This window comes from Thrips palmi, unplaced genomic scaffold (genome assembly GCF_012932325.1).
Source record: "Thrips palmi isolate BJ-2018 unplaced genomic scaffold, TpBJ-2018v1 HiC_scaffold_2, whole genome shotgun sequence".
In the NCBI taxonomy this organism is placed as follows: Eukaryota; Metazoa; Arthropoda; class Insecta; order Thysanoptera; family Thripidae; genus Thrips; species Thrips palmi.
The window spans coordinates 9,833,624-9,849,175 of record NW_023144629.1 but is presented as its reverse complement, the minus strand read 5'-3'; the positions used below and the strand labels follow the sequence as shown (position 1 = coordinate 9,849,175).

At 49.8% G+C, this 15,552-nt stretch overlaps 3 protein-coding genes across 5 annotated transcripts; 1 reads left to right on the top strand and 2 right to left on the bottom strand.

Annotated features, from left to right (window-relative positions):
• Positions 1-804: 804 nt before the first annotated feature.
• Positions 805-2,077, bottom strand: LOC117647223. 2 transcript variants are annotated; one of them, XR_004587827.1, is made up of 3 exons: positions 1,874-2,077; positions 1,155-1,437; positions 805-934 (listed from the first exon to the last, which is right to left on the bottom strand). XR_004587827.1 is itself a non-coding variant. In XM_034388868.1 (2 exons), the coding sequence occupies exons 1-2, from the start codon at positions 1,979-1,981 to the stop codon at positions 1,156-1,158; spliced, it is 390 nt and encodes a 129-aa protein (XP_034244759.1). In that variant the 5' UTR covers positions 1,982-2,077; the 3' UTR covers positions 965-1,155. The 2 variants fall into 2 exon arrangements, 1 of the variants encoding a protein (XP_034244759.1); XM_034388868.1 differs by lacking the exon at positions 805-934 and having other exon boundaries at positions 965-1,437.
• Positions 2,078-2,974: 897 nt separating this feature from the next.
• On the top strand, positions 2,975-5,438 carry LOC117646962 (serine/arginine repetitive matrix protein 1-like). 2 transcript variants are annotated; one of them, XM_034388370.1, is made up of 4 exons: positions 2,975-3,549; positions 3,632-3,955; positions 4,047-4,963; positions 5,042-5,438. In XM_034388370.1, exons 2-4 carry the CDS (start codon positions 3,760-3,762, stop codon positions 5,402-5,404), a joined length of 1,476 nt encoding a protein of 491 aa, XP_034244261.1. In that variant the 5' UTR covers positions 2,975-3,549; positions 3,632-3,759; the 3' UTR covers positions 5,405-5,438. The 2 variants fall into 2 exon arrangements, with proteins under 2 accessions (XP_034244261.1, XP_034244262.1); XM_034388371.1 differs by lacking the exon at positions 2,975-3,549 and having other exon boundaries at positions 3,587-3,955.
• On the bottom strand, positions 5,231-7,814 carry LOC117646963 (protein ALP1-like). Its single transcript, XM_034388373.1, has 4 exons — positions 7,441-7,814; positions 7,041-7,356; positions 6,713-6,947; positions 5,231-6,619 (listed from the first exon to the last, which is right to left on the bottom strand). The coding sequence occupies exons 1-4, from the start codon at positions 7,526-7,528 to the stop codon at positions 5,870-5,872; spliced, it is 1,389 nt and encodes a 462-aa protein (XP_034244264.1). The 5' UTR covers positions 7,529-7,814; the 3' UTR covers positions 5,231-5,869.
• Positions 7,815-15,552: the final 7,738 nt, after the last annotated feature.

The following is a 15,552-nucleotide window of genomic DNA, read 5'->3' as shown; positions in this document are numbered from 1 at the left end:
CACATGGTACCCAAGTACACATGTCGTGTCACATCCAAACGAATGTGACACCCGTGTACTGTCACGTTCGATTCAATGTGGCATGCCCACTTTGTCACATTAAGACGAACGTGACACCCCTTAATCTGACAATCATGGCGTGTGACATTGAAACGAACGTGACAAAGTGGGCATGTCACATTTAAACGAATGTGACATTCGTTTGGATGTGACACGACATTTGTACTTGGGTACTATGTGTCACATTCGTTTTAATGTGACAGTTCGACAGCTGATTGCGTGTCACACCCGAAGCAATGTGACAAAGCGGTGCGGTATGTCACATTCGTTTGACTGTAAATTTTCACCGTTTGACACGCTCAAACTAACATCGCCGTTTTCACGTGAAAACGAACGTGACGTCACATTTCTTGGCTACCAGTATCCCCGCGTCCTTCGGCCCTTCATCCTAAACCTATTCCACCACCTACTCCTCCTAGTATGCGGGCATGCTCCCAAAGTGCAAAGTGCAAATAATCCAAACGCTGTCAGTATAGCGGAGTAGCGCCAATTGGTGCAATGCATTTTAAGACGTTTTCATTCATTGCACCTGGTGCAATGCTTTCGCATTGCACGTGAAGTGCGATGCCTTCCCATGCATTAGCATAAGACATTTTCGGGACGCATTGCACGTAAGGTGCACTATGGCTATGGCATTGCACGCATGGTGCAATATCTCAATACATTGCACCAAACATGGTATACTCATAGCGTTTGGAATCTCGAGATTGAGTAGTGAGCATACTTACTTTAAACACCCTTTAGTTCGTGAAGTACTGGACAATGGGTGTTTATTCTGAGACCGAAAAGACGATTTGGCGTTTCAGCAGCGTGCCATCGTTCGCCTGCCACCGTCTAACCGGCCAGAGGAGTACGGTCTGTTGGTGCAGAATTCCTGTATTTTAAACGACAATAATAAAAACAATTGGTTACTAATAGTTTGTTTATTGCTATGTATCGACACTCATAAAATGCATAAATTACAATTTATTCAAAAAAAAACTTTCGTTACATAAGTCATCAATATTTCCGAATGTGACTCGTTCTTTTGTGGTTTCGTACCATAAAAGATGACATATAGGAAATCGTGTGCACGTTTAGAAGAATTTTCTAACCTCATGGGTTAACAGCCCAATTTCGCTTCCGCAATATGTCCAATAGAAGCTGATCTCTCTCTGGAGGTTTGATCACGGGGACCCCTACGTCGGGTAAGTGAAGCGTCTGTTGGTGCTCTTGCATCGAACGGCCAAGGTTTATAATTACGCGAATTATGAATTTCACGACGAAGAATGTGACAGCGAAGGCGAAAATCGCACAGAAACGCGGCATGCAGCGACCGTAACAACCGTTGGGCGATCCTGGCACGTTATTTGCCTCCCGTCCGTTCTCCACTGGGACCTGAAAACCGACACGACACATTTTTACATTGAGTTGATTTATCGAGACATGCAACGCCTTCCCGTGCCCCCCCCCCGGGATTTCCACCATATTTTATTTATCAGATGCTCGTAGAAGTAATAGGTCAAATGCAATTTAAGAAAAGGTAGCAACGGATCGAACGAGAGAGCAGGTGTCTTAGAAACTATAGACCGCTCAAGTTTTTTGGTAGACGCAAGGGTAACATGAAGAGATGCAACATGCAACTAAGAAAAAAAAATTTTGTTCAAGAAAAATTCGGCAAGCTTTTAGTTGGGTGTCCCAGAAGGAAGTCGACTATGAGCAGCTGTGTGTGTTTTTATTTTGATAGTTCTTATTAATTTATTTTTTGGTGGTAAATTTTACATTTTGTAGGTGTGTTTTGGCCCGGCGTCTTTTGCCTTGTGTTGCTACTTACCACGACGACGCCGTCGCTCCTGGAGACTGGGTCTAAAGGTTCTCGGTCCTGGTCCATGTCCGCTACGTTCGGTCCCTCCCTGCGTTTGGTTTCTTTCTGCCCTGTCATGAAGGGCCTCCGCTTGACTGATGCGTCGCTGCCGTTGCGTGGTCGCAGGGGCCGGGTGCTGTGGCAGACTGGTGGGGCGCCTGACTGTAAACATGATCGTGACGCGAGGGGGACGACCGCTCCACCTGGCCGATTCCGCTCGCTCTCTCTCTCTCTCTCTCTCTATCTATCTATCTATCTATCTATCTCGCTCTCTCTCTCTCTTTCTCTCTCTCTGTCTCTCTCTCGTGCACTCACGGGGTGTCCCATATCGGTGCGAAAGAGATAGAGCCACGAATCACAGTGCTGAATCGGTCTGCAGTGCCGGTGGGTCGAACTTGGCGGTGTTCAGCTTATCGGCCGCTTTATCAGAGACCGTCGGTTCACTTTTCCTTCTCGACCCGAGATGCCTCCTTTTGCGGTGTGTTCGCTGGTCAATAATTATTGGCACTGTGACTGTCCAAAAAAAAACACACGTAGCAGAATGTTTAAAAATAGAATAGATTTGGTTTTCGGTGGTAGTCGCTGTTCGATTTATTGGCTGCTGCGTGCCAGCCTAAAAGATGGTTCAAGTCCCGTCGTAGAGAAGTTTAACCAAAATTTTTCATTGACCTCTATTTTATTTCTTATGTTCAAGGGCGCTGAGACCAAAATTGTCATTCAACTTTTAATTGTTTTGTTACTTTTGTTTCATGAATAAATTACAAAGGAATATTTAATTATTTACGAGGGAAATACTAAGCATGGTGGTTGCTTACAGAAATGCAACGGAGCCCAGTAATAGGGTGCTTTCGTAGATCCTGAACCGGAAGCAAGCAGACGCCATATTGGCCGGAAACTAACCTCTCTTCGGATCTGAAACTAAAGCCGAGCTATACAAATATTGCTCGCGAAACACATATGCACTGCAAATAAGTATAAAACGACTGTTAATGTTCAAGTGTGGCCGATACGTTTGGCTATCGTCTCTTTCCCATGTCAAGTTTTGATCTACTTCCGCCAACATGGCGCCTGTGTGCTTCCGGTTCAGGACCTACCCCATCTGTTACACACTGCCACTTGTATGTTTATTGCAAACCCCAACCCCAGAACTATTTCACCCACAACAGGACATCTTGAAAAAGGCGGTCAAAAATTGCTAAGACGCGGTCGCTCAAGCTGGCCCCACAATGGCCGCGGCCGGACCCAGGCTTCAGGCTTCAGGCTTCAGGTGTCGGATCGGGGCACTCTAACATTTCTGTTAACCGTCATCTCATTAATAAGCTTCAAATCCACCGTCCCGTTTCAATTTTCGTCGAAAAACAACGATATCGGTTATTATTTTACATTCTCTGCCCGGGAGCCGAGAGTGAGTGCCGGCATGTTGGTAGCGCCTGCCTGCCGCAGCGGCGGCGTCGCTGTCGTGTTTCAACTTGGAAAGTGTACGTACAATCGTTAGCCGAAATGGTTGTCCCCTACTCTGATTCGGCATTAATCGATGCAGTCCGAAGGAGACCTGTAATATGGGACCACACGATGAAAAATCATCACAAGAAGGGCGTGGTGAACAAAAGCTTGGGTGGAAGTGGCCGCTGAGTTTGGAACTGACGGTGTGTAGCATAACCTAAAAAAGTTTGTGTTTATAAAACCGAGCTATTTTCTATTAATCGTGTTTGGTTGTAAATTCTGCAGGTGAATTTTGCAAAAGCAACTTTCAAAGGCTGAGGAGAAACAGGGCTCAGAACAAAAGAAGGAAGGGGGATAAATGTGTCAGCGGAGCTGGCGGAGGCGAAGAAGCCATCAACTTTGGTGCCGACGAGATGGCATTCCTGGACGAGATCGGCAAGGACATGTCCCGTGTCAGGATCTCGAACGTCAATGTGCGTAGAGGATCTCAGCGGGAGGCGGCCCCTCAATTTCCCGACCCGCACGACAATCCTGCCGCTCTCGGTGCGAACGGCGAGGTCCAGGATCCCGTCAGCATTCGCTTTGCCAACGCCCCGCAGCCATCGGCTGGTGAGTGATTTCCTTTCATTTTTCTTTTGCTAAAGGACAGGCTTGTATTTGAAAGATTCCGCTAAAATATGGGCCGCTTGCCTTGTTGCAGATTGCTGTGCTGACATAGCCCTATTCAACGAAAGGCGCGCAGCAGAAGCAGACCAGCGGCCTCCGCCTTTGTCGCCGACCCCTGCAGGCCACGGCGGGCCCCTCGATCGGCCCCTCGATCTATCACCAGCTACCAGAGGTCGCATCCATCTGTGGACGCGGTCGCCGACCACTGCAGCCCTGCTGTCGCCGACCTCTGCAAGCCGCCACGGGCCCCGCAATTTAACCCCACGCAGTAATACTTCACGAGGCCTGCTGGGCTCGCCGTTCGCCGCGTCCTCACCATTGGCCGCCACTACACACCCTGCGTCGCCTGGCATTGGTAAACGTAAGCCCCGCCGCGACGTCCGCCCACCACCAAGATATTCCCCGTCACCCCCCGGCAGGCGTCGCAACACTTCCAACGACTCCATTGCGAGTGGGCGTTCATTCGTGAGTGCGTCATCGAGGGCCTCCGCCAGGAGCGGCAGACGCCGCCGCCAGGCCGAGATCTCATTCCAATCTACTGACATGCTGCATACTATTCATGAGGATGAAACTGTGGTCGGGGACAACGCCAACGTGTCTCGCCACTCTGAGTCTCAGCCTGCGACAGCGCCAGGCGGCCAGGCGGGGCAAGTGGTCGTGCAAGCCCTAGTGCACGACGGAGCGAGCAGCAGGGAAAGCGATGGACTTCCCCACGTGAATAGCATGGAGTTGCCGCGCGGCCCCCGGGCCGGGCGGACTCACATCCGGACTCCTTCCCCTCCCCCTCCCCGCCGCGGGCCCCGTCCACGGGTCCACTTCTCGCCTGTCATTCAGGAGGCACCGTCGGACCTGCCGGAAAATGTCTCGCCTGCGCGTGGACGCGGTCAACGCCGTCGTCGAGGGCAAGGGCAAGGGCTGTCTCGCGCTGCAGAGCGACAAGCCAGAGCTGCGGTTAGTTCGCATCCTAATTCGCTATAAATATGAATGACCCGACCTTTTCATCAGCTTGCTTTCTTCCATCCTTTGCAGGAGGCAGAACGCGAACGGAGACAGCTGCAGCTTTTCCATGAGGAACGAAGGGCAGGCCTTCGGGACAACATTCGGGCTCAGCAAGCAGCGTTAGCCAGGGAAAGGCCCAATGTCCAACAACATGATCAGGGTCCAGTGCCAGCCGAGGGTGCCGAAACTGCCATGCTGCGTCAATTCCTCACCGAAAAGGACCTAGATGTGTATGGGGCCTGGGGCCAGACAATGGCCTGCCTCCTGCGCGGAATAAGGGCGCCCGTCAGTGGTAAGCTGATGGTGGAAGTTCATGCTCACATCAACAAAATAGTTCAATTAGATGATGAGGCGGCAGATGAGTACCTAGCAGAAGGTTACAACTTCGATTGAGATTCCATCTACTTTGACTAAGATCTTCCATTCATTTTCCTGCGATGTACCTGACAGACTAGTCTTTTGTGTTCGTCAACATATTTCACTGTTTTATGTTTAGTTATCTTAATATTTTGGATCTATCATTTTCCTTCTGGATTAGATTTAATAGATTTGTTGTCTACTTTTTGACTTTGTATATTTTAAAATAATTGTGGACTTGTAAATTGGGTTCCCAAGCAAATTTTATTTTTAACTTGACTTTGTCACACTTTTTATTACTTTGATTTAAATATACATTGTTTATTGTACTTAATGATTAGGAAAGAGAGCACAAGTACCACTTTGAAATAAGTACAAAGACTACCTACTCACAATTGTGGTATTTTCTATTTAATAAACAATTTACATACACTCAATACAAGACATCAATTTTTTCAGAGGTATCCTTACACATCTCCTACAGGGGTCCTGCCCCTAGGCTTAAACATCAGGCACATTATCATATTGCCATGGTAAAGGATCAGACACAAATAACTCAACAAAGTTTTCTCGAACCTCATGTGCACTCTCTAAATTAACATGGACTCCTTCCGGTACTTCCTGTTGGACCAACCTCTTAAAAATGCAGAGCTCCTCATCCTTTGTTTCCTTCCTCCACCGGCCCTCCTTCAGGAATCCATTACTTTTGTACAAGTCTGCATATTCCGGGGGCATATAAACACGCTGCTTAGGTGGAATGCTATCCTCTCTAGTCAGATGCAGATTGTGGAGAGCGCAACAAGCTAGAATGATGTTCTGCACCAGAGTCTCACTTCCAATTATGGATTTACGAAGAACTCTGAAACGAGCAGCTAGGATGCCAAATGAGTTCTCTACAACACGTCTAGCCCGTGAGACTCTGTAATTGTAAACAACTTCTTCTGGTGGGAGAAAATCACCCTTAAACGGCTTCAACAGATGCACACCCAAGGGAAAAGCATCATCCCCCAAAAATACATAAGGGAGATGTGTCCTCAGAGCTTCATTGTAGGCCGGTGGTGGAAGTTGCAGCTCATGGTTGTTGTACAATTTTCCGAATGCTGACCTGGCAAAAACTCCACCATCGCTTTCACGTCCTCTTGCTCCTACGTCCACAATGATGAACTTGTACTTGGCATCGGTGAGAGCAAAGAGAACAACACTATTGCCATACTTATAGTTGAAATGCTCTGAGCCCCGCATTGGAAATTTCTGGAAAAGGAAGTACCGAATTAAAAGATCAATTCTGCAACAGGATGTTAAGTAATAATGTCAGTAAGAGGTATTAAGTTCGATGGAATGTACCTGAACAAAGCAGTGTTTGCCATCCATTGCTCCACCACACATAGGGAACTGCCACATACTTTCAAACTCTGCACTTTTTCTTCTCCAGAAATCCTCAGAAATGGGCTCAAATACCTCATCTTTAATAGCAAACCAGATAGCAGCAGTTGTCTCCAATATTATGTTAGATATGACCTGATTTGATACTCGGAACAAGTATGACAAAGAAGCCATGCTATCACCAGATGCAAGATACCTAATATGAGAACAATAACGTTAAACAATCATCACACTTTACAAATTTTCAGATGACCAGGAGGTCACACACATACGTTCAAAAATGCATTACCTTAATGTTATGGCAAGTCTTTCACCCTCACTGATGGGTTTCCGCTGACTTCTTTTCTGTATAAGAGGAGAAACTCTTTCTAACAGATAATCGAAGCTTTCCGGAGTCATCCGCATAAACCTGAAATATTCTTCACGATCGAATTCTCTCATAATAGGTATGAGGGTTGTCCAAGCTCCATATGCTTCACGATCCAGAAATATGGGCCTCACATGAAAACGCCTTTTTTTCTTCGCTAGAGCAATACGAAGGGTGGACTTTGCTCTAAAGCGTTCCCTTTTCAGGAAGTTGTACACGGCCAGACGTTTAATTGATCCTGGATAAAAAAATAGATAAAAAAGAGTTAGTATAGGCATCCTCCTGGGCCCTATAACCACACTTGAAAAAGTTTCCAACTTACTGGCGCGATTAGAAGAAAGCGGTTGTCCCCTTTTACTTCTGAGTATAGAAAGGAGAAGAAACCAATTCACAAGATTTTTCACCTTCATTGTTTGTTGACTTTGCCGACCGAACCAACAGAACTCAACTGAGCAGAACAAAAACAAACAGAACGCAGCTCATCCCTCCCCAAAGCGCTGAGCTACCAACATGCCGGCACTCACTCTCGGCTCCCGGGCAGAGAATGTAAAATAATAACCGATATCGTTGTTTTTCGACGAAAATTGAAACGGGACGGTGGATTTGAAGCTTATTAATGAGATGACGGTTAACAGAAATGTTAGAGTGCCCCGATCCGACACCTGAAGCCTGAAGCCTGAAGCCTGAAGCCTGGGTCCGGCCGCGGCCATTGTGGGGCCAGCTTCACACCAAACTGTTATTGGAGACCAATTTTTGGCGAGAAACAGATGTCTGACAGCGCTGACGGTGCTGGCTTTCTTGTCTATTCTTCGTTTGGCGTAATATCTTCCAGCGTAACTTTAGGCTTCAGACTCTAGCATACAGTTAGGACACATCCAAAAGAAAGTGACTCGTCGCTGAAAGGAGCGTGACATTTTGTGACGCTGGTAATGTCACACTACGTCACCCTCCTGAAATGATTGTTGCTCAAGTCTCTCGCAACTGCCACCTCTCGGCCCACTACACTCGTGTAACTGTGTTAATGTCAGTGCACTGCAAATGCAACGGCGATACTAAAGTACATTTTTTGGGGATTCAAAAAGTATCGCCAAGAAACGGCCTTTCGGAGAAGTATTGCCTTCAGAACGGCGATACAAAAAAGTATCGCCAAAATTTGGCAATACTTTTGGATATTGCCAAAACCACGGCATTAAACCAAGGTCTTGTCCCCTTGATTTATTCGACGTTTATTGCCAAATCGTGGCAACTCCAAAGTATCGCCAAATTTTGGCGATACTTTTGTGTATCGCCGTTTTGAAGGCAATACTTCTCCGTAAGGCCGTTTATTGGCGATACTCAATTGTATCGCCAAAAAAGGTGCCAAAAGTATTGCCTTTGGATTTACAGTGTAACGTGTTTGAAATCGCGCACTTCTGAAAGCTGCACTGAATCCAAACGCTACGAGTTTAGCGTCAATTGGTGCAATGCAAAAGCTTTGCTCATGAAGTGCAATGCCTCCCCCATGCATTAGCACAGATCATTTTCGGGACGCATTGCACGTAGGGTGCAATATGACTGAGGCATTGCATGTGTGGTGCGATATCTCAGTGCATTGCACCATACCTGCTATATTCATAGCGTTTGGAATCTCAGTGTGAGATTCTGAAAACTTATTCTGATATTGATGGCCTGAGTTTCTACAGAACGTCAGATAAAGATAATGGATGCCACGTCCACACGCCATGTGCAGCGGCGGGACTGCACCGCGCCCACAGGGACTTCCCCATCTATCGTCGAGGAGCAACAGGAACAGAGCCTGCTCGGCGACGAGCTGCTTTGACCGGGGGACTACGTGAGGGGTCCACACTCGGGGTTTAAGCGTACACATGATATCCCTGATTACACACACTGCCGCTCAAAATTAGCGGTTCCTTTTTTGCGAACGGCGCAGGGTGCTTCGTGCTGAGGGGTCGGTCATCACTATGAGGGTCGGGGTTCGATTCCCCAACGCGTGACTCCTTTCCCAAGTTTGCCGCTCTGATCTGGTGCCACCAGTACGAGTTTTGAGCTCGAGGCAGTCACGTGAGTTGGTTGCTGAGGGTATTGGCTGAAGCGTCGGTCGCCACTAGAAGGATCCAGGTTCGAATCCCAGGCGCCCGACTATTTTCCAAAGTTTGCGGCTCGAATTTGGTCCTAGTAGAAGTTTGAGGCCACGGAAAGGCATGGATGTTGGTGGCTGCGGGTGCTGAGGCGTCGTTCCCCACGAAGAGGACAGGTCTGGGTTCGAATCCCAGCCGTTCGACTGCTTTCCCATGTTTGCGGCTGTAAACTGGTGCCAAAACAGTACGAGTTTCGGGCCATTCAATGGCAGTCGGTGGCCGAGGGTTCAGAGGTGTTGGTCTCCAAGGGAAGAAACGGGGTTCGAATCCCCGACGCGAGACTTTTTTCCAAGTTTGTGGCTCGATACTGGTGCCTTTACTACAAGTTTCGGGCCAATACAATATATGAGTGTCGGTGGCCGAGGGTGCTGAGGCGCCGGTTGCCACGGGAAGGTTTGGGATTCGAATACTCGACGCTGGACTCTTTTCCAAGTTTGCGGCTCTTTGCGAGCCCTCAGTACGAGTTTCGGGCCGTGGTAAGGCAAGGGACTTAGTGGAGTCCGGTCCCGGCCGCCGCACGGGACGGACGCACGGGTCTCGGCTTCCCCTGAGCAGGTCGTACGCGTCGCGTCGAGTGAGGCAGCGCGCCTCGTTGTGTTGTGTAAACATGGAAGCACGAGTGAACACCCTGTTGTTCACAATCGATAATGACGGTCCTAAAGTGAATTCACTTAGTTTCCAACGTTTTCTCCGAGACGAACTGTCCTGCACCATGACGGATATATGTGGAATACAGCAGGAGTTCGGCACGCGCCGAGTTTTCGTGAAGTTTTCCACCGGACCCAAATGTGATGAAATAATACAGAATACCAACGGCAATAGCAAGATAAAGAACGAAGATGGCTCCAGAACCGATGTAGAAATTACGCACTGCGGGTTCGGGTACAGAGAAGTTCGAGTGTTCAACGTCCCGTTCGAGCTCAGCAACGAAAAGGTAGCAGCCGCCCTCTCTCCGTACGGAAAAGTACACAACATCCGAACGACTATGTACGGCGAAAACTACATTTTCAAGTGCGACAGTGGTGTGCGTCTGGTGCGCATGGAACTCAACAAGCATATCCCGTCGTTTGTATACATCGGGACTGCGCGCACCCGGGCGACGGTGGTCTACGACGGCCAAGAACGTACATGTGCAGTGTGCAACAAGACCGGACACCTCCGGTTTGATTGCCCGACACGAAGAAGTGCCCAAGAAAGAATCCGCTCCTATGCAGATGTGGTCGACAACCTAGTAATTAACGAAAACAATAACACCGGCAACCCAGCAGAAGACACCACCGTACCAACACCGAAGGCAACCGTCGCCGCGCAGACAGCGCCATCTGTCGGCGGAAACGAGAACCCGCTGCAAGGAACAGGGGCGAAGGTAGGCCACCCAAACGGCACCGACCCCGACAAGGTAGGCCACACAAGCGGCACCAGGACAGCGCAGCCGCTGTTCGAAGGGTTCGAGACGCTGCTCGGGCCCGCTGGCAAGCCCCTCACCGACACCCCCCAGTGGCCGAGTGTATCGAGGCGTCGGTTACCACGAATGTGATCGGGGTTCCATCCCCAGGTGCTCTACTCTTTTCCAAGTTTGTGGCTCGATACTGGTGCTATCAGTACGAGTTACGGGCTACAGTATTACAGGAGAGTCGTTAGCCGAGGGGGCTGAGGTGGTGGTTCCCACGATGAGGATATAAGTTCGAATCCCAGTCGACCAACTGTTTTCTTAAACTTGGCCCTAATCTGGTGCCATCAGTACAAGTTTCGGGCCACTATACGACATGTGAGTCGGTGGCCGAGGGTGCTGAGGCGTCGCTCGCCACTCAGAGGATCCGGGTTCGATTCCCCCGACGCATGACTTTTTTCCAAGTTTGCGGCTCCATGCTGGTGCCATCAGTACGAGTTTCGGGCAATTGAATGGGAAGGTAGTCGATGGCCGAGTGGGCTGAGGCGTCGGTCGCCACGAATGAGTCCTGGGTTCGATCCCCAGGTGCCTGACTCTTTTCCAAGTTTGTGGCTCGATACTGGTGCCATCAGTACGGGTTACGGTCCATGGGATCTCAAGGGAGTCGGTGGCCGAGGGTGCTGAGGCGTCGGTCGCCACGGGGAGGATGTGGGTTCGAATCCCAGGCGACTGAATCTTTTCTAAGTTTGCGTCCCTAATCTGGTGCCATCAGTACTAGTTTCGGCACGCAGACCTGCAAGGAAGTCGGTGGCCGAGGGTGCTAAGGTGTCGGTCGCCAACAGAAGGATCTGGGTTCAACTCCCAGATCAGGCCAAATACAGGAAGGGCCGGAACGAGAAGGACTTGGGTTCAACTCCCAGGCGAGGCCAAAGAGGGGCGGTGTGAGAGGACTTCGGTTCAATTCCCAGGCAAGGCTAGAGAAGCGATGTGAGAGGACTTGGGTTCAACTCCCAGGCAAGGCCAGAGGGGCGATGTGAGAGGACTTGGGTTCAACTCCCAGGCAAGGCTAGAGAAGCGATGTGAGAGGACTTGGGTTCAACTCCCAGGCAAGGCCAGAGAGGCGATGTGAGAGGACTTGGGTTCAACTCCCAGGCAAGGTTAGAGAAGCGATGTGAGAGGACTTGGGTTCAACTCCCAGGCGAGACCAGAGGGGTGACGTGAGGGGACCCAGGTTCAATTCCCAGGCGAGGCCAGAAGGGCGGTGTGAGAGCACTTGGGTTGAACTCCCAGGCGAGGCAGAGGAGGTGGTGTGGGAAAGCTTGGACGCAGCCTCGAAGCAAGGCCAAACCAGTGACAGTAAGCACAGTGAAAGGAAGGTTGAGAAGATTCCGTCCAGAACCATGACTTTAACTATATGGCAATCAAAGTTTTAAATATAATTTTTTCATTGTCTTTTTATTTATGTACCTAGGCCGTGTATTTATAAAAAGGTGCACGCAGTTTGATAAAAGTGTTGGCCTCCCTGACTACTTAAAACATATTCGGGATTTGGTGTTAATTTCTCACAGGGTCGCTTTCACCTTGCCTGGGAGTTGAACACGAGCCGGCTCTTGCTGTCTCTAATCTCGCCTGGGCGTTCACCCAAATATTTCCCTTACCGAACCTGCCTGCCTTTGGCCTCGCCTGGGAGTTGAACCCAAGATCTTCTCTTGCCATCCTTTCCTGCGTTTGGCGTCACCTGGGAGTTGCACCCAGGTTCTTCTCTTACCGGCCCTGCCTGTCTTTGGCTTCGCCTGGGAGTTGAACCCAAGTCCTTCTCTTGCCGGCCCTTCCTGCCTTAGGCCTCGCCTGGGAGTTGAACCCAAGTCCTTCTCTTGCCGGCCCTTCCTGTGTTTAGCCTCGCCTGGGAGTTGAACCCAGGTCCTTCTCTTGCCGGCCCTTCCTGCCTTAGGCCTCGCATGGGAGTTGAACCCAAGTCCTTCTCTTGCCGGTCCTTCCTGTGTTTAGCCTCGCCTGGGAGTTGAACCCAGATTCTCCTAGTGGCGACCGACACCTCAGCACCCTCGGCCACCGACTTCCTTGCAGGTCTGTGTGCCGAAACTCGCACTGATGGCACCAGATTAGGGCCGCAAACTCAAGAAAACGGTCAGTTGCCTGGGATTCGAACCCAGATCTTTTTCGTAGGGATCACCGCCTCAGCCCCCTCGGCTACCAACTCTCTTGTCATCCTGCAGTCCGTAACTCGTACTGATGGCGTCAGTTGGCCGCAAACTCAAGAAAACAGTCGGTCACCTGGGATTCGAACCCAGGTCATGTTCGTGGCGACCGACGCCTCAACACCCTCGGCCACCAACTCGCTTACACGGGGTAGGTCCGAAACTCGTACTGATGGCATCAGTTTAGGGCCGCAAACTCAAGAAAACAGTCGGTCGCCTGGGATTCGAACTCAGGTCATATTTGTGGCGACCGACGCCTCAACACCCTCGGCCACCAACTCGCTTGCATCGCGACGGCCCGAAACTCGTACTGATGGCACCAGGCTGGTGCCGCAAACTCGGAAAAGAGTGACGCGTCGGGGCATGGAACCCCGATCCCCCGAGTGATACCGACGCCTTAGCGCCCTCGGCCACCAATCAGTTTTCTGTCACCTGGACCGAAACTTGTACTGATGCCAACAGTTTCGAGTCGCAAACGTGGAAAGAGTCATCGAGGAATCCATTGGTGGGGTCACACGTTCGGTTCGAGTCCCATTTAGCGACTCTGGAGCTCAAAACGCGTCGAGTGCATTGGCACACCAGCGCAGCGCGTGTGATGGGTTGCCTACCTCATGGGCGCAAGGCGCAATGCTCTGTCTAGGCGAGAAACACCAGTGCATCACTCGCTTTGCGCCGTTCTCAACGGCGCGAGCGTTGCCGCACACTCTACAAAAAATGTCCTGTCAACGCCATTAATTTATTACCAATGTTTGCTGTTATGCAATTCACGGCGTTCACTGTGATCTCGGTTAGAGTGTTCACTGTGATCTGCCCACAGTAAACGCCCAGAATTGGAGCCTGATTTGCAGTACTTCGGTGCTCAGCGGCGTCAAACTCACAGTGTTTACTGGGGACCAGATCACAGTGAACACCGCGAACAAGATCACAGTGAATCCCGTGAGCAGATCACAGTAAACGCTGTGAATTGACCTACTCTAGAAACTGAAGAGAGTGCATGGCATGCTCCTCCTAGGAGTCAACCACAAAGCACACTCTTCCCAAGAGCATGCTTGCAAGCACACTTTTCCCAGGCGCATGCTTGGCAAGCACACTCTTCCCAGGAGCATGCTTGGCAAGCACACTCTTCCCAGGAGCATGCTTGGCAAGCACGCTCTTCCTAGGAGCATGCTTGCAAGCAAGGAGAGTGCTTGCGAGCATGCTCCTGGGAAGAGTGTGCTTGCAAGCATGCTCCTGGGAAGAGTGTGCTTGCAAGCATGCTCTTGGGAAGAGTGTGCTTTGTGGTTGACTCCTAGGAGGAGCATGCTATGCACTCTCTTCAGTTTCTAGAGTACAGTGAAAACTGGTAATAAATTAACGGCATTTACAGGACATTTTTGGTAGAGTGCATCGGGCTGAAAGTTTGGGGGCTTGCAGAGAAGGATTGTGTCGAGATGTCACACGTGGAGTTTGGACGCTACCCCACCTCAGTTCGGCGTTCATGGGCACACTGAATGTTTATGTACAATTTTGTACGTGGTGATGCATAATTTTAAACTTGTGTGCCGTCGTGCATAAAATTGTGCGTGAATTTGCATAAATTTATGCATTTTCACGCATAATATTATGCAAATTCCCCGCATGCACAAAATCGTGCAAAAGGCACGTACAAAATTCTACAAAAAAATTTAGTGTGGGGGATGAACTTAGGGAATGTTTTCTCTGCTTTCGACAGTTTCTCCATCCTGGAGGGCAAACGATGCACCGGATCGACTTGAGAATTTCAGGGACGATTCAGCCGTGTCTCTTGCCGAGGCCATCCTTGAACGGAGTTCCTACCCCTACCGGGCGAGCAAGGAGCGCTAGATGGTGGCCTCCCCTACAACAGTGGATGAAAATTTCCGGAACTGGTTTTTTTTTATTGGAATGGCTTTGTAAGCACCTAAGGTGTCTCCCTATGAATTTCAACGCCCAAATTCAACCCCTTTGCACCTGAAACGCCTCAGGGTACAAAAACGCGGTAGGTCCTCCAAGGGATTGGTACAGCCTGGGGGTGGTTGGATTTGACAAAGTAAACTTGCTGCGTGTACAGTGGAGGTCACTGGATCGTTTGCAGCCGGTTTCAGACATTTTCGAAAATCACCCCCAGGAGGGGGTGGACGTGACTGTGGAAAGGGGTGGGTTTGTCCGATTACAATTTCCGCTTGCACGGCTGTGAAGGGGAGACTCATTTGAGTCGTTACACAACAAATTTCACGTTTCCGCTCACTTAGAGTCAAAACTATCGCCACGTTTATCTCGGATTTCACACCCTTAACCACGGAAGAGGTTGCACAGGCTGGAAGGGATGACGCACGGAGCGCGTACTTCGCAGGGCTCAAGAAGAAATGTTGGGGCACCCGACCAAAGTTCAGCGTCCTACTCGACAAACAGAAACTGCACCGTTCGAAAGAAAGGAGCTGCGATTCCCTCCCATGATTGCCGGATGACTCCTGAACAAGATGTACACTGAAAATGTATTAGCGCGACTTTGTGCCGTTTCAGGGGCGTGAATAAAGTGACATGCCAAAAAACTGCATGGCAGAAAAGTCATGCCAAACATCGGCATGACTCAGAAAGTCATGCCAATTTTCGGCGTGACTTCTCTGTCATGCCGTTTTCTTTGACGTGACACTTTATTCGAAACGCCACCATCCTTACCCAATATTGGATGG